The 21,552-nt window shown below is 35.2% G+C and overlaps 2 protein-coding genes across 5 annotated transcripts in view; one reads left to right on the top strand and one right to left on the bottom strand.

The window, feature by feature from the left end:
• LOC123537576 (DENN domain-containing protein 2A-like) overlaps positions 1-10,624 on the bottom strand; it is a 50,466-nt gene extending 39,842 nt beyond the window's left edge. For 3 of the 4 annotated variants that reach the window (XM_053527630.1, XM_053527629.1, XM_045321396.2), the window contains exons 1-5: positions 10,403-10,624; positions 5,008-5,226; positions 2,152-3,477; positions 1,132-1,271; positions 324-374 (exon numbers count right to left, since the gene is read on the bottom strand). In XM_053527630.1, the coding sequence (XP_053383605.1) occupies positions 324-374; positions 1,132-1,271; positions 2,152-3,477; positions 5,008-5,146 (1,656 nt within the window). In that variant the 5' untranslated portion in view covers positions 5,147-5,226; positions 10,403-10,624. The remainder of the gene's footprint in view (positions 1-323; positions 375-1,131; positions 1,272-2,151; positions 3,478-5,007; positions 5,227-10,402) is intronic. The other variant, XM_053527631.1, reaches the window with a different exon arrangement.
• On the top strand, positions 10,037-19,983 carry LOC123537578 (60S ribosomal protein L27a-like). Its single transcript, XM_053527762.1, has 5 exons — positions 10,037-10,065; positions 10,902-10,990; positions 16,726-16,801; positions 17,563-17,734; positions 19,819-19,983. The coding sequence occupies exons 1-5, from the start codon at positions 10,037-10,039 to the stop codon at positions 19,945-19,947; spliced, it is 495 nt and encodes a 164-aa protein (XP_053383737.1). The 3' UTR covers positions 19,948-19,983.
• The last annotated feature ends 1,569 nt before the right edge of the window (positions 19,984-21,552 follow it).

Raw genomic sequence — 21,552 nt, 5'->3', positions numbered from 1 at the left:
ACCTTCAAACTGGTTACCAAAGAGATATGAGAAGCTCCAGTACAAATTTCAGGTCCTGCAGACTTCTGTAAAGGTTCTTGGGTAACAGAAACCATCAGAGATATTCAAATATCAGCCAAATGACATCAAATTTATCAGTAACCATAAAAAAACTTTCTTGCCAGTACAGCAGCACAGTTAAAGCAAATGACTGTCACTGTGTCCAGTACATGTAAGGCTTCAAGCTACAGAGACAGAATTTCAAGTATCCCAAGTAACCTTTAAATCTGCGGTGAAACTAGATTAATAACAAGCTGCCACAACAAAAATAATAAAATAATTACTCCGACATCATTATCCGAAAAAGCCAATCCTACATCATCTATCATATCCCACTAAAATAAAAGGAAATAAAAAATAACTTTCCTGTATAGAAAAAGACAATGATATAATAAAGAAAAGTACACTTAAGCTCTTTATATAACCATGCAAAGCACATCAACCACTCAATAATGAAGTCAATCATTACAGTTTCCCTTTAAATTTTGCAGCACTACTCACAATGGTTACATAATCTGCATTTTCTGTGTGATAACGTATTAATATCAAATCGTCACCCCAGCACAAGAGGTGTATAACTGCATTGACATCAAGAAGGAGTTACCTCTTTTATACCCTGGGGTGATGATACCTGTTGTTGCCCATTAATCATGTTAATGCAGATCATTCAAGAAGGTAGCTTTCATATAGTATATGGAATTCCAGTACCTTAAGATACTAGCACTAAAATTCATCAGCGATGATTGTTGTTGAGTGACAGACTGAAAACATATCAGCCCTGACAGGGAATTCTAACATGACTAACAATGCTTTAGTCATCACAACTATATAATGTTTAAGTCACGTCGACGTCATATTTAGCGCCATGTACACATTTGCTATAAATTATTTCTTAATTGAACCCTAGACCTCTAACACCTAAGGTGGACACACTACCACATCATTATTAAAGCCAGCTCATATAGCAAGGCAGTATAAGTACCCTCTTATACTATACCCTACTAAAGTTGTTCTCATACAAACTGTGCAAGCTTACAAAAAAGGCCTCTGGAGGAACAAAAACTAATTAAAGACGTGAAATAAAGTACAAACCTCATTTGTGTCATCTGTGGAGTTATTCCTTCTAATCAGCCGATGTGGAACTGCGTATCCTTCCGTGTCAACATAAATATCATAACCATTCTTCCCGTTATTTATACCTAGCTGATCAGGGTCCATGTAAACTACATTACCTGCAAGAGATGGACCATACATTACCCAGTTGTTGGTTGTTTCTTTATATAATTAACAACAGGCCTAAGCCTTACTGGAAGGCACAGTTTGAAAGTATTGTAAATATGAAAGTTCAACAAAATACAGTAGTTTACAATAAAGTAAGTTGAATTATAAGAGAATATCAAATGAGCTAAAATAAAACCTGACACTCATTTTGGTGAAATAATGCAAAAACTGGTCTCTAACAAAATATCTCATGGTATGGTACATGGAGCAATGATTGTTAAAAGTGGCAACATCCCATGCATATTATATTAGCAAGCTTATGAGAAAGCAGGTGCTTCCCCTTTTGCTCTTGCATATAAAAGTTATTTTCACACCACGTAGAACACAACTTCTTTAAGATCCACTTAATATCAAAGCAAAAAAACTTCATGACTCTTATCTTAAAATTTTGCTATATGTTTCACCAAAAGTAAAGCAGAGTTAATCTGACAAATTGCTTTTATATGAAACAACTCTTTACGGCATATGCTAGAATTCCCTGTATGTGTGATGGACGAAATTTTCCCCAATAATAGAATTTCTTGAAAATTTAGATATCAATCCCAAAATGCCATTTTCAAGGGCAGATAACTCTTTTTCAATACCAGTGACCTATGATTTTTATTTCATATTTTTGTTTCTCAGATGATTGTCCTTCAATATCCAGTCTGAAGAAATTCTATTATTGGGAAAAATTTCACCCGGAATTCTAGCGTACACTTTAATTCCTGAATGCTTTCATATGTCAAAACAGTGCAACTTCTTCTTTGCATAAAAACCATGAATGCCAAATTTTATAACATCAGCTACAGAAAATATAATAAGACCAGTTGACAGTGATCATTTACAAACCTTGATCATCAACAGCTTTTGGTATGCACTCAGCACTAAGACTTCTGCGGATGGGTTCAGGGTGTGAGGCTCGTGGCAAGTCCCAATGCTTCAAGGGTTCATTCTTATCCCTATTCTGAAACACTTGAGCAGGAATCATCTCATAAAATGGATTGTCATCTTTGTCACTGTCATTTTTTGATTTTGACATTTCATCTGAATCTGATCCCTCGCTTGACCTAAAGTCCATACTTTCTGTAGCGATGGAGAATGGGCGGGGTTTCGACCTCGGTGGGGGTGGTCTTGTTGGCTTTTTCTTTTTGTTTAATACTGGTATTTTAGGAAGTTCTCTCTGGGAGAAATCAACACTCTTGTCTTTAGTTTGTGTCACCGGCACATTATCGCCATTATCGTTTTGCGTCTCTTGCAGTTTTATTTTAGATTCAGCTGCTTCGTTCTCTAGTTTAACTTTTATGTAGTCATCATGAGCACCAGTACGCTTTGGTTTTACTGGCGGAGGTTTTGACACTGCCTTCTGAGCAGTAGGTGGATGTTCATTTGATTCATTTTTTGTGTCACTTTCATTTGTTTTCTCTACAAGGGATCTTTGTCTCACTGGGGGACGGGGTGGGGTAGGCTTCCCATGTGAGTTCGTTTTCACATTATCCGAGTTTTCGCCACTAAAAGATCTTTGTCTAAATGGGGGCGGTGGTTTAGAAGGTTTAGACTGGGGTGGAGCTACAGGTGGGTGGGGCTTACTGTTACTTCCAGCACCTTCAAACATTTTAGACCTTTCAAATACACTAACAGGTCTTTGAGTTTCTTCTGAATTTGGCACATCTAAATCTGTTTTTCCAGAGTTTTTCTCCCATATCTTTGAATACACATGATCTTCTCTGTTGCCATCATCTTTGCTATGTTTTCTTATAGGAACTGGAGATTTTTTTTCCGAAACTGTGCTGGGTGTATTACTGAACTTTCTTGCGGGACTAGGACTTTTATTCTTTGGTTTTAGAGGGACTTTGATATTACCATCACTTGTTTTTCTGTATGGATTTTGTTCAAACTGATCTCTGACCCTAGACACTCTGTTGGAAGTATTTTCTTCAGGCGGTGTCAGAGCCACACCGCTAGCGATCTGTCCAAATTGTTTCACTGGCAAATTGGCCAGGCCATGTTCTATGTGTTTTCTAGGTGTTGGTTTCGGATGGTATGAGTTTTCCGTTGAGGCAGATGGAGAGACATTGCGATGTGTCCTAATGGGTGAGTGACTGTCTCTATTCACATGTCGAGGGGGTGAGATGTGCTGCCTCCTTCTGTTAGATGGTGTTTCATTTTGAGCCATATCTGAAATATTAAAACATTCTATTTCAGAAAATAATCTGTACATTATTAATCATTTACAATCTGAAAAGCATCTGACCAATTGATCTCATTTAAAAGAATCTGACCAAAGCATCTCAGTCATTAGCATCTGACAAAAACATCTGACTAAGGCGTAAAAAAAAATTGTTTGTTTCCTGTATCTCAACTAAATTTTTGGCCCAACCCTAAATGTTTTTATGGCCTTGGAGAATTTTTTTTTTCTTTTGAACAAAAAGTTGCAAAACTTCACTTTTTATGCTTTAAACAATTATTGTCAGTCATGATAGAAATCAACTTACTGATGCTTTAAAGGCATAACACCCTTATTTGTATTCATTTTTTGACATAAAGATAATTTTCAAAAAGTCTCCCTTAATAAAAAAAATTTAAAAAAAAAAAAATCCGACCTCATAACCTACCCTAATTTTTTTGAGCATGTTACCAGAAACAAAGATTTTTTTAGGCCTAAAGCATCTGATGAAAGCATTTGACAATAGCGTCTGACTAAAGCTTAAGAGATGTTTAATTTACTCCTACAAGGAACTTGCAAAAAGTACATTCCATTTATAAGTCAAAATTAATGCTATTTTCACAAAATACATTTTGTGATAAAGTTTGAGAGAACTTCCAGAAAAAAAAACCCCAAAAAATTAGAGTAATTAAGTTGCTTTCAGTGTAAGTTCTACTAATGTCTTTAAAGTACAGTGCTGGAAGTAACTTATGAGAGACTGACATTTTCACTGTAATAGTAAACAGTGCTGGAAACTAGAAGACAGCTGTTTTAATAATCGTTCACATGTAAATGAAATTTACTTACCTAATTACACATAAAAGCTAATAAAGCTCAAGTTGCAAACTATTGTCAAAATAAATAAATAAATAAATAAATAAATAAATAAATAAAAAAATAAAAATTAAAATTTGGAAATTTAAAGTTCAGAATTTAAGAAAAAAACATACTGTTTACTTTCTGACTGACTCCATTTATCAAAGGTAAGTTTATAGGGTAAAAAAGTCCCATTAGCATACTGAAAGTAACATTTCAATATATATCAGAATGTGTAGGACTGTCAATGTTCAAAGTGTGAATCAATATATCAATGACAAATAATTATATGTAATACTAGCTAGTGTATATATCAACATGATCAACTGAATCTTATGCGATTTTCAGAATATAAATTGCAAGTTTAAATGTTTTGATGCAAGTCTCAGCCCAAAATGTGGTTACTCCACTGATATAAAGAAAAAGCAGTTACTGTAAAATCATTCAATTTTGTGATCACAAAATTTTGTGGTTTTGTCCAAAATAGCTATTTTGTGGGCATATAAATTGACTGATTTCAAATTTTGAATTTATTATGAAACAAATTTATGGAAATTTTGTTTGTTTATTGGGATTAAAATAATTCATGGATTATATCTCAACTACAAAATCCGCAAAAAATCAGCCCCTAACGAAAATTTGTCACTTTTCAATAACTAAATTTTTGACTGACAAAATATTAATACCTTTGTTATGAGATTCTGTCCCTCCAGGCTGTTCTGATGCATTTTCCTGATCACATGACTGTTCAAACATGCGTCGGATATTCTGCATCTGACCTTGCGGCAGGTTGCGTACACTACCCTTGGTGGCCTGATCCTCCATCCCATAAATGGTTATATTCTGACAAACAGACGCAGCAGAGAACTTCCATACTAATTACCGTGTTAAAGTTAAATGACATCCTGAAAGTGTAAATGTCTATGTTTTAATTGCAAGTAAATGCCTTTTGAACAGATGTACAGCTGTCAACGGTGACAAATTTTTTTCATTATTATCATTTATATTGCATTGTTGATAAATAATAATAAAAAAAAACTATATCATTTATGTCAATAGTAAGGCGTAATTATTATTTTAAGTTGTTTACGAACAGCTTAATCACAAAACAACACTTGTTTTCACTGCATGTCTTCATTTTCAACAGCTTAAGATTTTACTGACAATAACAAAAGTATTTATTTCCACATAATGGGTGGGCCGATGGTCTAGTGGTAACACGCTTGACTGTCAATCCAGAGGTCCGGGATTCAAATCCCGGTCCAGGCACTGGAAATTTCTGAGATGCTCTTGAGTGTCTCCCACCTAACTAGAGGCCTGTACTGGTTCTTCCCAAGAAAGACTGCTTTGCGTGTATCGGTGCTATACACCGGGGCACGTTAAAGAACCAGACTGTCTATTCGAAAAGAGCTAGGCTAAGTTAGCCGGACACGTCTGTATCTGAAAAATTCTCTCTGTCTTTTCTGGGGGCTTTATCTTACTCTGTCCCTGTAAGGATGATTTCGCATCCTGTGTGGCTGCAGTATATGTAAAGCGCCTTAAAACGTGTTTACCATGAAAAGGGCGCTATGTAAATCTGTTATGATAATAATAAACTAACAAAAGTATTTTGTTCCAATTTACCTTCACAATTACTAACAATTGAAAGCTTTCTCAATTTCTAAAAAAAACAAAAACATAATTATACCAGTTATTCTGGAGGCATGGTACCTTTTAAGCAGCAGGTTTCCATTACAGAAGTTTAATTGGCAATCAATGAGCACTTTCATTTAATATCATATAAGTGATGTATAAAATCATCTTATTAGATATTTTTTTTGCCAAGATGACATAATTATTAATTAATGACTTCCCCTATGCTCTTCAATTACAAAGTGATGTACTTGGTGTAATTTTGAAGCAAAGAAATATCATCTCACTGAGTGCAACTTCATTTAGGTATATTAAATTATTAATAAAAATATGTAAAAATTATTTGGTTGAGATTCTATGATTTTGCAACAATATTTTAGAAAAATCAAACCTGCATTCGATTTTTGTTTCTGGATACAAGAGCCTTTTTATGTAAACATTTTACCATGCAATTACCTGTACCAAAAATTCCCAGAAATTTATCTTTAAAAATGCAATGTCAATAGTTTTATTGATAATGAATATTACTAGTAATAGAAATTAAAGGTATACTAAAGAACATTCATATACATTTGTAATTTAAATGCAACCCCAGTGAATTTAACAACTTGCCAAATTAGGAACATTGAGGGAAAGGGAATTCTTAAAGCTATTCGCCCACAGTTTGGGTAAAATTTTTCAAAATGTTCATTTCCATCATTAGATTGGCATATGTACAAGTATATGACACAGAAAAATGATAAATATGCTAACTTAAAGATAATAGTTAGATACTGGTAAAAATGCAAGAATGTAAAAAAGCGTTGCGATGCTTATTGATACGGATAATTTTTGTTGCAAAAATCATATTTCAAGAAGTTTTTACCCGTTGTCATTTTCCAAGTACTCACTTTTTATAGATTTTTGAGAGAAAACTATTTTTGCCTGAAATAAGTGGGAGAGTATCTTCAGCCACGTTGTGAAACTGCGAATGTCATAAACTTCATTTTATAAAAACAGAAAAAATCACATCTTTTCCTTTGGCATCATTTAAGCTACTACATTATTTTGGCTTTTAAAAGTAATCAGTTGCTGTTGCAATATAAGACTTGACCTGCATAAATTTAGCGTTTCTTTAAATTGGAACTAGAATGTGTCTGCAGGACACATGGTGTGCCCAAACTGGTACATTTGTCATTGGAACTAGAATGTGTCTGCAGGACACATGGTGTGCCCAAACTGGTACATTTGTCACAAATAAGGGGCAATAATTCAAATGTTTGCAGCCTCATTTTATATAAAGGATTCATTATTCTAGTCCATATGCTTTTTTAGATACAATGTTTTGTATGAGCATCACAAACAAAAAATCTATATTGGCTACAATGTCATGTAGTTCTAAGGCCGTAAATCTGTAATTAGCATTAAAATCAAAATAAGAATGTCAAGTGTGCAAGGTCACATCATGATAAAGACTCATGAAAGGTTTCATGAATTTACATCTAATACTTTTTGGGCTAGGCACGTCAATAGGTGAAAATGTGCATTTATTTACTATTTCAGGGGTCATAACTTTGGAAATAGGAGGTGGAGCCAGACAAAAAATAGGTGGTGCGCAAGTTAATATTATAATAAAGACTCATGCAAGGTTTAATCAATTTATACAAAATATTTTTTGAGCTAGGCGTGTCACAAACTTTTTTCGGATACATAGACAAGACCAAATCTATATGCATCCTCCACTGAGTGGTGGGGGCACAAAAAATGTCAAATATTTTCACAACAGATATTGTATTACTAAGTATAGTGCTTAATGGATTAGTTTTTTCTGATATATTTTCAGTTCAACTGTGAAACAAATTCTAGAACTTTATATTAATTTCTTTCAATTCAATCCTGATCCATATCGTTGTTATAAGGGTATTTATCAGAGTTCTAACTTAATTCTAGACCAATTTTCCTTTTAACTCTAACTTCTAAGCATCAAGCAAGGGAGCAAATGGATTCATTCTTCATAGTTCATGTCTTTGGTTTGACAAGTGAGGGGTTACCCATGACCTCCAACACTCAAAGGGAGTATTAAAACTACCACTAGGCAGTCTATTAATTAACGGCGGCAGTTCACTAGGCAATCTATTGACGGTGGCAGTTTTATAGGTTGACACCTTAACCATGCACATACATTGTCACCTTTACCACCAAAATATACATGATGTATATATAGCGATCAAATTAAAAGTGCTTTATAATTCTTAGAGTAAACCTGGGGGAGACATGTGGATCGAACCTTACTGGACCTTGTCATCTGTAGATGGCATTTGGTGCCCAACATGGGGCAATGACGGAATAACACTGGTATTCCAATGCCTGTAATTGCTTGATTTATTAAGTACCTGCTGAAATTTGAATTGGTAGGGAAACATGTCACGGTAATAGTGTTTCCTGCAGACTCTAAAAGGGGCATGGTGCTTCCCTTGAAAAAGGGCACTTTTAATGCGCGGTTTGGCACTGAAAGGGCATTCGTCCAAGTACGCTTGCTGGCATCATTTTACAGACACCATTTTACATACTATTTTCACATTGAATTTGAGAATTTTTCATATCTCAGATATGGGGTAGATATTTTGTATTATTCCTTAGATAATGTTTACCATACCTTCAAACATTTTTATTTTGTTACCAACATGAAGTGCTGGCTTGCATTTTCAGAGACAGATATCTGGTGATAATTTAATAAGCAACAAGTTTTATTGAACAACTATCAATGCCCAACTTTATTTTGTCAATCATCACATACCATTTCACCATTGAATTACGTTAAGAGCATAGGCAGTTCGTCAAATCTACATGTAATCAATGACTGTGTACCTATATCGCTGATTAAACCCATTGTTCTTCGTTGTCAGTAAGATTTAGAAGACAAATCTACATGGAAAGTTACATTTTTCATACGAAAACGAAAGTAGAATGCTACGTAAAAAGTACATGCTGTGAAATTTGCTAGATTAGATCGTCTGCCACTATTTTTATCAAGTTTCTGCGATACATACACTAGTTTGAATCAATGATTGACTAAGAATCTGGTTTTTTTTCTATCTAATCATACAGTATTAAGTAAAATAAACATACATGTGAATACCTATGGTTCATTGCGAATAATAATTCAAAATTTCGGCTTGCTTGAATGCGGCCGTGCACTTTCAACTTAAATTTCAGCCTTATAAAATTATTTTGACAAATTATTTACTAAAACAAAACTAGGGCCTTGCATTTTTAGTTTATTCATTTAAATCTCGATCAGGTTTTATAACTTAATCGCTAGGTTATCGGTTATTTTCATACCGATGTACGTTTTCAAATTTTCAAGATGGTGGCGACTTCTGCGTCGGCGCGTCATGAATGTGCTTTTGAAAGTACTACTCCGTAATTATTAAACAAGACATTTGTCGATTTTAATGAATTTGGTATCATTCTGAAGCTTAAATGTTTATCTTGTATTATTTTTATAAATGATACCCGTGAAGGAATAAAATATATCTTGTAGATAAAATCGATGTAAAACATTTTGAGTCTGGTCATTTTTCATGGGTTGGTCGGCGATCGGCAAAGGGCAAACATTCAACATTTTATTTTTAAAGGCCTAATGAGCGCATCAAAAATGTGCGACAATCAATCTACATTTTAATTGATTACAACCTTTTAAAATAATTATCCTTTAATCATGTGTTAACTGACCGTTTTCAATCATCTCTTCGTAAAAAGGCTAAATGTAGCTTCTCCGCCGACGTGCTAAAAACAAAAAATTTTCATCTACTGTTTCCAATTAAAGAATCATAAAACAGTAATTGATTGCATAATCCTGTCAGTTCTTAATCAGGGTCATTCACGGTTGATGCACCAACATGTCGACCTGTTGATCAAAGCCGCTAATTGACGGTACAATACACGGAACATGCCCCGCGGACATTGGCTATCCAGGCTGGTTTTGAAAGGGCACTTTTCAAGATAAATACAAAAGCCTGATAAAATAAAAGGGCACATGGCGCAAACGGGCAGCTTGAAGGGCACCTTGGCGGCACTTCAAACGGGGCATGGCGCTGCGCCATGTTAAAAAGGCCTGCAGGAAACACTAGGTAAAGAACTGGAAAATAAAAATGCTAAAATGGGGAGAAAATGTTAAGGCGGCTGGTTAGCTCAGTCGGTAGACAAGCTTACTGTCACTGAGTGGCTGCTATTTAATATCTGACATTTGCAGCCACTTATAGTTTCAGTTTGACTGTTACAATGTAAAACAAACTGTATCGATACAGTATGCGTCAGATTAGTTCGACCAGCTCAGTCGGTAGAGCAATGGACAGTAATGAGTATTCTAAGCTCTGGGTTCAAGTTCCAGTCTTGCTACATACTTTTCTTACCCTGTGACAATTTGGTAGTACGGGTTGGGGTATGCCAGCATTATGTTATACTTACAAAAAGTGAATAATCCACTCAAAATTTCATGTTCCAACTAGGACGAATTTTCTCTTTCTAGTCATAACAGGACTTTTTAGTTTTAAGAATATCACACTTTACGATTCAGGCAAATTCTACTGTCGAAACAAAAAGTAACTAACAGAAAATGAAACCTAGCCCACCAAGTAACACATCTATTTTCAATTTCACTTCCTTATTTTCCAGTGGAGCAAATTTACACTAACACCGTTCAAACTATTTCCGGCCTTTTACTTCCTGTCTTAAAAATGGTGAGATTCTATGAAATACTCTTGTTAAAAATCGACATTAATCAGCTTTATGTTGAATATATCCATAAAACTACTATTGTGCTTTTAAAGTAATTGATGTCTGTCAGATATTTTGATTATCTTTTATTGCGATAACTGGTTAGAAATAGGTAAAAATCGTCTGAAATATGTATCTACATCACGGAGTGTAATGCATGTTTATTTGATGTTTGATTTATTTGAAATAGAGGAAGTATCTTGAATTTATTTCAGACCACAAAGAACAAGAAGACTAGAAAGTTGCGTGGTCATGTCAGTCACGGACATGGTCGCATAGGTAATGCAGATTATTGTCTAGATTTATACTGAAGTGGCTAGGGATCTAGCTAAAAAATATCGGCTCAGAGATGTTTATATGCTGTTAAGGGTCTCTGAACTGAAACAAAACCTGTATTTATGTTGTCATTAAAGCATAAACTTGCCTCGCTAACATTTTATGAATGTATATTTTGTGTTTTATTTCTGTAATTTTAGTGTCATATCGACATTAAATTTGAGGGCTTTGTGCAAAATTGTTAGAAGTAAAATCAAATTAACTAGTTTTGCACCAAGCCCTTGAATTTTCAAATATAGTCTTACTCTTAGATCTAGATAAACGAGACTCCCGAGTCTTGACTGTGATGTAGTCCAAATAATTGTACTCGAAAGTTGAATATCGTTATATTATTTCGACTTGTCAATATCGGCCTCCGAGTACAAACCAGAAAAGGTAAAGAATGTGGTAGCACTGTCCTCTTCTTTGCTTAAGTAACACCCAATGGAATCCGTTGGGCGGAAATTATGTTATAATAATGCAACGGATAAAAAAAAGAAATACATACACAGAAAGCCTGTAATTCTTCCTTTTCAATGATGTATATATTACCGAGATTTCTTGAGAAAAATTCAAACTATGGCAGTTAAAAAATTGCCAAGGTTTAACACGAGAGTACTACATATTGGAAAATGGCCGATCACCGGTAAACATTACTACACGAAGCGTTTTCATTGGTCACGCCTCCGACCGCCATTACATGAAGACGATTGAAACGTTAGAGGTTTAAATTTTTTACAACAGAAATTCTTGATAAATATGTCCTGTTCTTATGTTTTTTATGTACTATTTATGATTTAAAACAACAGGTAAGCAGTTAGGGCTAAAGAAAAATCGTGACTACTGATAAATTGTAATTTCAATTGACCACAGTTTCCACCACAGTTTTGATTGTTTCTGGTTGAGACCTCTAGGGAGACAACGTAAAATATCAAAATGTAAAATCGGTCTGCCCGAGGCAGTGATTTTTTTTGGAAAAAATAAAGGTGCCTGTGCCCGCTGAATTGGGAAAATAAGCGCGATAATTCCCCAAATTGGGAAAAATAGAAATATGTTTAATTTCCATACTAAGTGATATAAATCTGTACATTTCCTTACTGAATGTTGTTTGAAGAGTTTATATTTTTTCAAAACCACTTTTGGATTTAAAATCGTGAAATTTTTGGGTGATAAAATAAATTAAGACACCAATACAACTTGTAATAATTGTATTTATCAATTTTCACTTCATGCCCTTGAAATTTGATAACGTCCGAAATTTTGACTATCCGAAAATCGGTACAATCGCGGCGATTTTGATCTCCAATTTTTCAAAAACTAGGAGAGATATTGTCATTTTTCATTACCATAAATGATTAAATGACATAATGGAACATATTTAAACCGACTAAAGTGCATATTTCTCTTGAAAATCGGCAATATTTTGTTTGTCACGTGTTTTCGCGACGGTAACCTTGATGCGATTTTGATCTTAAAAAGGACGTTTTTGATGCCATTTCTGCCAATTTCATGTTAGATATCGCTGATCTCACGCCCGAATATAAACTGTTACATTTTGGAAATAAAATCTTATAGTTTGAGGGGGGAAAACATCTCTTTTTTAGGGGAAAAATTGACTATTTTTTGGGAAAAAATGGCCTATTTTGGCGAGGGGAAAGTGCCGATATTCGGCAGTAAAAATACGCAAAAAAAATCACTGCGAGGTCTCATTATTTAGACTAGACTGTGATGCACTTCACTGGCAACAGATAAGCTAAATTATCAAAACAAGTAAAAATAGAGTTTTAAATGTCAAAACCCCCTACTTCTGAAGTTTCACCCCCACTTTTATGATCCAGGGGGTATAAAAGCCCACACAAAAACCCTGATCTATGCTAGTAACAGAGCTCCAGATAAGCTGCGTATTTGCGCAATTAAAATTGCAGAAAACCCAATTGAATTCATATAGTGTGCGTACTAATAAGCAATTACAATTCCTAATACCCAATTCATAAAATATCACTTGCGTATTGCATTTTCCTTATTACTAGAACGGGTACGAGACTTTAACGCTAGACAACTGACTGGTTATAGGCATACAGACACTAAATAGAAAAATGGCGCGGAAAAAAATGGTAGTCGCATAATGGCGGATACAAATAGTCCTCAGTTTTTTTGCACTGTAGAGCTATTTTCCTTATTTTCTTCGCAATTTTTTTGCTAAAATCACATGACAGGTCTATGCTTGACATGTAGGTAACATTTTCATAATGAAATAACATCATGACAAAATTTTTCATGGAAACTTAGATCATACATCACCAGTATAATTTGGGGTCTCATTTTTTAGCTGATTTTGCAGTTTGTGTGTTTGACTTAGATTATTTTTCTTGCATCAAACATGACCCCTACTTTTCTTTTGATTTTTAGTTAGCACTGACAATATTCTTCAAGAAAATGTAAGTTATAGAAATTTAAAATGGGTCCTGATGTGTGCTGTGGTCATTAGAAATAGGTCAGTTTTATATAGAATAAAGAACAACAACTATTTAGTGTGTTATAACCTATACGTTACTGCATTAATAAGGTTGCAATTTATCGAGAAAATCACAGGACCATTCAATCAGCTGAACAGGGTTATTTGGATGCTTTGTAAACAATTTTCTTTATGCCGATAAAATATAAAAGCAGAAAAACATTCTTGCAACACAAACAAATTAGTGGGTATTTTTGCTGTTCAACAATGGCAGCTATCTCTTTGTGATGATGTAGTGTCACTGATACTGGATGACATCTTATGGGAGAACGCATATTGCGGTGAACGCATCGTACGGGATCAGGGCTTTTTCAGTGTGTCCCACAGGGCCGAAATTCAGCCCCATTCTCAATGGCAAATATGCATATTTTTTCCCAATAGCTGTTCAAAAATTCCCAATCAAAGCAAAAAAAAAAAAATATTTTTTTTTTTTTTTTTTTTTTTTTTTTTTTTTTTAGACCTATTTTGTTGCAAATTATAGTGGTGCAACCATTGTATTGTAGATTTTATTGAATTTTCAGCTTGAATTTGAATGTAAAGCAGTTTCCTTTTATGAATATTAGCAGTAGAAATCACAGAAATACACGTAAGGGAAAAAAAAGACTGATTTTCATGGAAATACTTTCCTAATTTGGATGTTTAACCATACATATATTTTCCAATATGACAGTATTCACGAGTCGAAAATTCCCAAAAATCACGGGCCTTTTTCCCAAAATGGCCAGAAAAAGCCCTGGGGATATTGATGAATCAGGGCCCTCTCTACATTTTGGGGGATTGGGGCCGGGGCCCTTGGAGGGGGGAATTTCGCGTCGTTTTCAAGGGAGGGGGGAATTCATTCTGGAGATATGACATCTGAACATAACCCCTTAAATTAAGGTCAATTGAGTATTACAGATATCAAACTAATGTGAATATATCTGAAGTATTGTACAGAACATAATCTATTGAAAACAGGCAACTTTTATTTTCTTTTATTAAATCAATTAGGTGACATCCAATCGAGGTTCACATGTCGTCATTAACGGAAGCACTAGCAGTATCCACGGACATTGTCTCAGCAGCAGCGGAGCAGTGCTTCCCTTCGTCATATCTACCTGATTGTGCATGTCTGGCCCTGATGAAACAGCGGTGTCCGTGACAGTAGTTTGTTTTTTGAGAGCATGCTGCTTAAAAAGCAAATCTATTTTTGCGCATTTCGCCCCAGTTGCATCTGTGATCTTTTTACTGTATGATGTACATATATGCAACATTTTTTTTCAAAGGGAAGTAACTTTGCATACACGCACCCGGGGAACTGAAAAACGAGCGTATTATACGGATCAGTAAAACCAGGGGTTCCACTAGACCTGAAAACCAAAGAGTCCCGGGACCCTTGGGTCCAAATTTTGAAGGGTCCCTTTTCAAAATACAAGAGTCCTGCCCCAACACATCGATACAATTGACTATATTTTCTTATAAAGTAATACTACGTAATTAATAGCTACTACAACCAAGAACATGTTACAGCATAATAACAATTTCTGTTTCAGGTCATATAATCTCATATTGTAAATAAATTTTTATCAAAATTCATTTTAATTTGATGAGGTTTTTCTTCAATATTTTTGTTTGTTAGCAGAAAAGTGCTAAAACACTCTGTAAAAATGTATCCAAAAACGTACTATCCGGATACTGGTACACTTCTGGAATGTCGTCTGAAATGTTGTTTTTTGCCAGTTACTTGGTCCACTAAGGTAAACCAGAGATAGTTCCTCAAATAATGATGCTACTTTTCATTAAAAATTGCATTGAAAGTCAAGTTTTTAAGTGAATTTTGGAAAAATTGCATATGTCATCGGGTGTAATTAGAATCGTGAATGGACATTCTATACTTATTTTTACTTTCCAAATTCATTTAAATTTGTGGATTTTCTCGTTGAAGTTAAGGTACAATCATTAAACAATGATCTAATTTAAAGTTTGCATGAAGAAATCTTGCAGGACACTTTTCACATGCTCGGTAATCAGCTGGTCGCTTAATTACGATAATTTAATAATTGGCGCCTTTTTTGACAGTATGCAGGCTCAATACGGGTAACGCTTTATCAATGAATTAATGTTAACACTTCATTGATTCTCATTACCTATGTGCACTCGCCGTGACGTAACTTGCTGATAAAGAAAAATCAGCGTGGCATGTCCACAGGATAAAGGGCGGGAATTTAGCAGAAGATCAAAGGCAGGAAGGAGGGCATGACCGCGAGTGTTTACTTTGAATACACGTGTTTATCGTGGACATAGTTTTACTTTGGGAAATGACTGATAAGAGGAAGGATTATCAAAGGAAAATGTCTCCGGGTCCCGAGTGACGCACAGGCAATTATCATGGTCCTTTGAGCGTCTTTTGAAAATCTCCCGGACCCGGGCTCCTAAGACTATCGGGTATCGATTTTTTTCTTGATATTTTTTTCTTTCGAGGGGGAATTTTTCTATACTTGGGGGAAAGAAACATACTATTTCGAGGGGGGAATGGGGCCGAATTTCGGCCCCAAAAATCGGCAAACGAGGGCCCTGTGAATTGATCTCCGACTGCATTAAAAGTGAAAAAGAAAACAACAGTATGGAACAAAAGTATCTCAGAATACATTTAATGATTGAAGAAAAATATCTTTGGTACTGTTAACTAAGGTACACATGTTTACATCGATCACAGGCATGTAAAAACAATTTAAAAGAAGACAATACTGTTTTAAATCATCACATTTCATTACAATTTTAAATACGTTTTTGTATTAAAAATTGAAGGGTGCTATTAAAGTACTTCAGTGTAGTTAGCCAATCCTGGCTAATGATATATACCATGTATACTGTAAGCAAAAAATACTCTATTGTTTTTGCGAGATTTGTGAAATACCCAATCGCATCTGAAAAGGCTGGGTAATGATATTATTTTTACCCAATTTAGATCTCCAGTACCCAATTTAGACAAAATGTGATGGGTAAATACCCAGTTGAACCAAAAGCTTATCTGGAGCTCTGCTAGTAAAATCTGGGACTCTGTCCTAATTTAAGAATGATCGAGCAAAACAAAGATGCAGCAGTTTTAAAGTTTAACTTTTAGGCTTTAATTTAAATGGTGATGAATGTGTGGGTGCTGTTTGAAAATTGTTTAAATACAGATTAATAAGTGTTGTTATTTCAGGTAAGCACAGAAAGCATCCTGGTGGTCGTGGTAATGCTGGTGGTCAGCATCATCATAGAATCAACTTTGATAAATAGTAAGTAATAGAATGTTGAGCTTTTAATACCATTGTTATAAGGAGGTATATTGTTTTCCCAGTCTGTCATATAGGTAGATAGTTTGGTTTCTGGTCGATAAAAGTCCTGAGAAAGTTCAGGACTTCAGTGGAAAGTTGCTTTTGATCAGAAGGCGGTCCCTATTTTTGTGGGAGTAGAGTAGGGAGGGGACATCAGAAAGCAAGTTTGCAGTAACCATGCATCCGAAAATGGAGAACAATCGGGTACACAAGTAGTAAAACTTTTTAGGATGATTCCCTGTAATCACTTCATGAGTATTGTTCAAGGAGTCAGTAGATAAGTGACCTCGAGACTGAAAATGTTTTCAGATATTAAAGTTTGCCAAGGACTTTCCAACTTAATAGGATGATTGAATTTGATGAGTATTGCTTTTTGGGTCAGGAGGTCTGTGGTCAAGGGCAAAGTGACTTGGACTGAAAACAGGTTCAGGCAATAAAGAATGTCTCAAACTTAGTTTGAACCAGTTGCCTCCAGCAGGCCATCACAGGAAGCATACATGTTTTACAGAGGGCTCTTAATTATCCTATGATGCCCCCAAAAATACTGAGCCCTGCAAAAAAAGTTACAAATGTCTTGAAAATGAAGTATGATAGTAGACTGCTTCGACTGTATTTCTCAAGAGATGATCAATGTTTACTTTGTATTTAGGAAGAATTCCTCTTAACTTCTTTTGCACATACATGGAGAGAATTTTAGCAAGAGCGATTAATTTTCTTTTCAGCCATCCAGGTTACTTTGGTAAGGTCGGTATGAGATACTACCATAAGACAAAGAACCAGTTCCACTGCCCAACACTCAATGTGGATAGGATCTGGTCTCTGGTTACTGAACAGACAAGAGAAAAATACGCCAAGGAAACCAGCAAAGCCCCTGTGATCGATTGTGTCAGAGCTGTAAGTATATTCTTGGCAAATATTTAACATGAAGTAGATGAAATATAGTAGAAGGATTAAAAAAAGAAGCACCATTGCCCATGATGTAACAAGTTATCCCTGTCAGACTAGAAGACATGGTGAAAAAAGCACGTCAGACTGAGGCAGTGGTGGTGGTTTATTAGTATTACTCGGCAGCAACTATAGCTGTCTTGTGTCAAAAGATGACATTTCAACTGTGCTGTTGTCAGGCTGTTTACCCGATAGCTTTTCAGAATCGGGGCTTCTGTAAAAATATTTTGTCACAAGCAGGGCCTTTCATCCTTGTATTAACACAGGCCAATACTCTGTGTCATTTCCGAATTTTTCCAATTTAAAAAAAATAATTTCTTGTTATTTATTTCGCAAGGATTTCTGTCAATTTCAGTTTCAATTGTTGGCATTGTTAGTCTGTTACAGAAGAAAGAAAGGCCCTGTTTAAATAAAATGCCAATTTCCAAAAATGGGCTTTTATTGCTTATTATATAAATTTCCCAATTTTAACCAGTTACTGTACATGTGATTCTTTTATTTTAAAACATGCAGTTTGGATGTGTTTTAAATAAAATGTATCAGTCATTTCAGATCAAATTTAAACAAAGAGCATTCAGGTTCTTCAAACTGATTATATATTTTGTATCAATTTTTGCCTAGGATGTAACAAGTTATCCCTGTCATACAGTAGACATGGTGAAAACAGCACATCAGACTGAGGCAGTAACAGGATAGCTGTCAGAATGTTTGCAGTGACCTTTTTCAGACTGATTACATATTTTTCATGAATTTTTGCCAATGATGTAACAAGTTATCCCTGTCATACAGTAGACATGGTGAAAACAGCACGTCAGACTGAGGCAGTAACAGGATAGCTGTCAGAATGTTGGCAGTAACCTTTTTCAGACTTATTACATATTTTTTCATGAATTTTTGCCTAGGATGTAACAAGTTATCCCTGTCATACAGTAGACATGGTGAAAACAGCACGTCAGACTGAGGCAGTAACAGGATAACTGTCAGAATGTTGGCAGTGACCTTTTCCAGACTTATTACATATTTTTTCATGAATTTTTGCCTAGGATGTAACAAGTTATCCCTGTCATACAGTAGACATGGTGAAAGGCAGTAACAGGATAGCTGTCAAAATGTTTTCAATGACCTTCAGACTAATTTCATATTTTCCATGAATATTTGCCTATGATGTAACAAGTTATCCCTGTCATACAGTAGACATGGTGAAAACAGCAAGTTAGACTGAGGCAGTAACAGACAGCTGAAAAGAATGTTGGCAATGACCTTTTTCAGACTGATTACATATTTTTTCATGAATTTTTTCCTAGGATGTAACAAGTTATCCCTGTCATACAGTAGACATGGTGAAAACAGCACGTCAGACTGAGGCAGTAACAGGATAGCTGTCAAAATGTTTTCAATGACCTTCAGACTAATTTCATATTTTTCATCAATTTTTGCCCATGATGTAACAAGTTATCCCTGTCATACAGTAGACATGGTGAAAACAGCACGTCAGACTGAGGCAGTTAACAGGATAAGTGTCTAATTAAGAGTAAGCTGAATTTTAGAAAATAAGTTTGGTAAGTTATTTGCCTGTGATGTAACAAGTTATCCCTGTCATACAACAGACATGGTGAAAACAGCACGTCAGACTGAGGCTGAAACGAAACTCTTCATCTTGTAGTTACAATTAAAAAGTGCATGTGAGGGCAGGCTTATGACTGTTCTTGTAGAACAATTTGCTGCCACAACATGACTGCTCTAAATGCTGTAATACGCTTGCCCCATTGGCTCAGTTTGATACAACACTGACTGAAATCATTTGTCATCTACCTGTGATTCATGTGGGGAAGTAAGCATTTACTTGTGGAGAACAGGTTAATACTTGTACAGAATCTAGGAACTAGTTTCGTTAACTGCCTGCTGTTACATAGTGAAGTACTATTGAAAAACAGTGCTACACCCTCTAAAAATGCAGTAAGGTCAAACTATGTTTCTCAGAAGGTGCTGTATTTTTCTCTTATGATTTATTGTAGAGGTCTCTCTATTTTTAGGGTTACTTCAAGGTACTTGGAAAAGGACATCTTCCCAAGCAGCCATGTATTGTGAAGGCTAAGTTTTTCAGCCAACAAGCACAGAAAAAGATTCGACAAGCTGGTGGTGCCTGTGTGTTGGTCGCTTAGAATGTACATACTGACAAATAAAGAGAAAAATCTTAAGACATTCTGTTTCTGTTTTAGAAATCGTAAGATGATTGACATCTCGGCGCAAAAAAAAGTTTACTGCTTCTTAATATATCAGTACAATTGACCACTTGCGTTGAAGTGAGAATTGCTGTGAAATCATTTGGTTTTGTTCTAAATTTCATGGTTTTGGTAAAAATGATTATTTTGTACAGATAACAGTTCATGAATTTTAACCTTAGAACATAAAATGAAGGAAATTTATTGCTTATTTAGAGATTAAATTTCACAGATTGACAGCCCCACGAATATTATTCCTCCACAAAAATAAATGATTTTACAGTATGTTATGGTGTAGTTGTGTGCCTGTCCGAAGCAGTTTGTGAAGTAGAAATCTCCTTCATGAAGTGAAAGTACTTGATGTTTTCCATTTCATATTTCAATGTATATCATTATTTAAAAATTTGTCTGCGGTGTCAAAATTTAGAACATTGCAGGTTATTCACACAATGTAGCTTTGCACATTCAGCTTCTTGAGAGTCCAAAATTAGAAGTTTTGCATACAATATGCAAGGATATACTATATGTAGGCAAACCAGTATAAGTATGAAATACCAACCCTTGTGAAGTGTTTTGGGAATACGAAAATAATGTTTAAGCTTACCCCTTGAGTAAGTTAACCACCAAATCTTGTAGTGTTGTTGTAGCTATTTTGACCTTGTCTGCACAATATCAGCTTCATTTATGATTTAATTTTAACCAAACTTGCACACAACTTTTATCACCACAAGATCTTGGTTCCTTTCTTAAACTGGCCAGATTCCTTCATGGGTTCCAGAGTTATGGCCCCTTAAAGGTCCAAAATTTTCTATTTTGGCTTTTGCAGCCATATGGGGACTTCATTTATGGTTTGATTTGATACAAACTTCAAAAATATCTTCAACAACAGGAAATCTTGGATTCCATGATAAATCTGTAAGATCCAAAAATTATTTTAAATCTGATTACCTCCCCTGATTGTAATCAAAATGGATTTATATCAGTAAGTCCTTATAGGACTTATTTGAAATTTCATTATTGTCATTAGTTGAACTGAGACAATCAGGGTAGATAACTATGGACTGATTTTATGTCAAATAACCTCCCTTTATTTCAAATTAAAATGGGTATTTCTCCGTAACTAATGAAGATACTGATCTGAAATTTCAACAGATGGACTTGGAGAATCAGTGAAGATACATATTGACAAATTGCCTCCCTTTATTAGCTCACCTGTCACAAAGTGACAAGGTGAGCTTTTGTGATCACGCAGCGTCCGTCGTCCGTCCGTCCGTGCGTGCGTAAACTTTTGCTTGTGACCACTCTAGAGGTCACATTTTTCATGGGATCTTTATGAAAGTTGGTCAGAATGTTCACCTTGATGATATCTATGTCAAGTTCGAAACTGGGTCACGTGCGGTCAAAAACTAGGTCAGTAGGTCTAAAAATAGAAAAACCTTGTGACCTCTCTAGAGGCCATATTTTTCACAAGATCTTCATGAAAATTGGTCAGAATGTTCACCTTGATGATATCTAGGTCAAGTTCGAAACTGGGTCACGTGCGGT

The sequence above is a fragment of the Mercenaria mercenaria genome, chromosome 17, assembly GCF_021730395.1.
Source record: "Mercenaria mercenaria strain notata chromosome 17, MADL_Memer_1, whole genome shotgun sequence".
Lineage (NCBI taxonomy): Eukaryota > Metazoa > Mollusca > Bivalvia > Venerida > Veneridae > Mercenaria > Mercenaria mercenaria.
The sequence above is the reverse complement of the archived record's forward strand: the minus strand, read 5'-3'. Positions and strand labels throughout refer to the sequence as shown.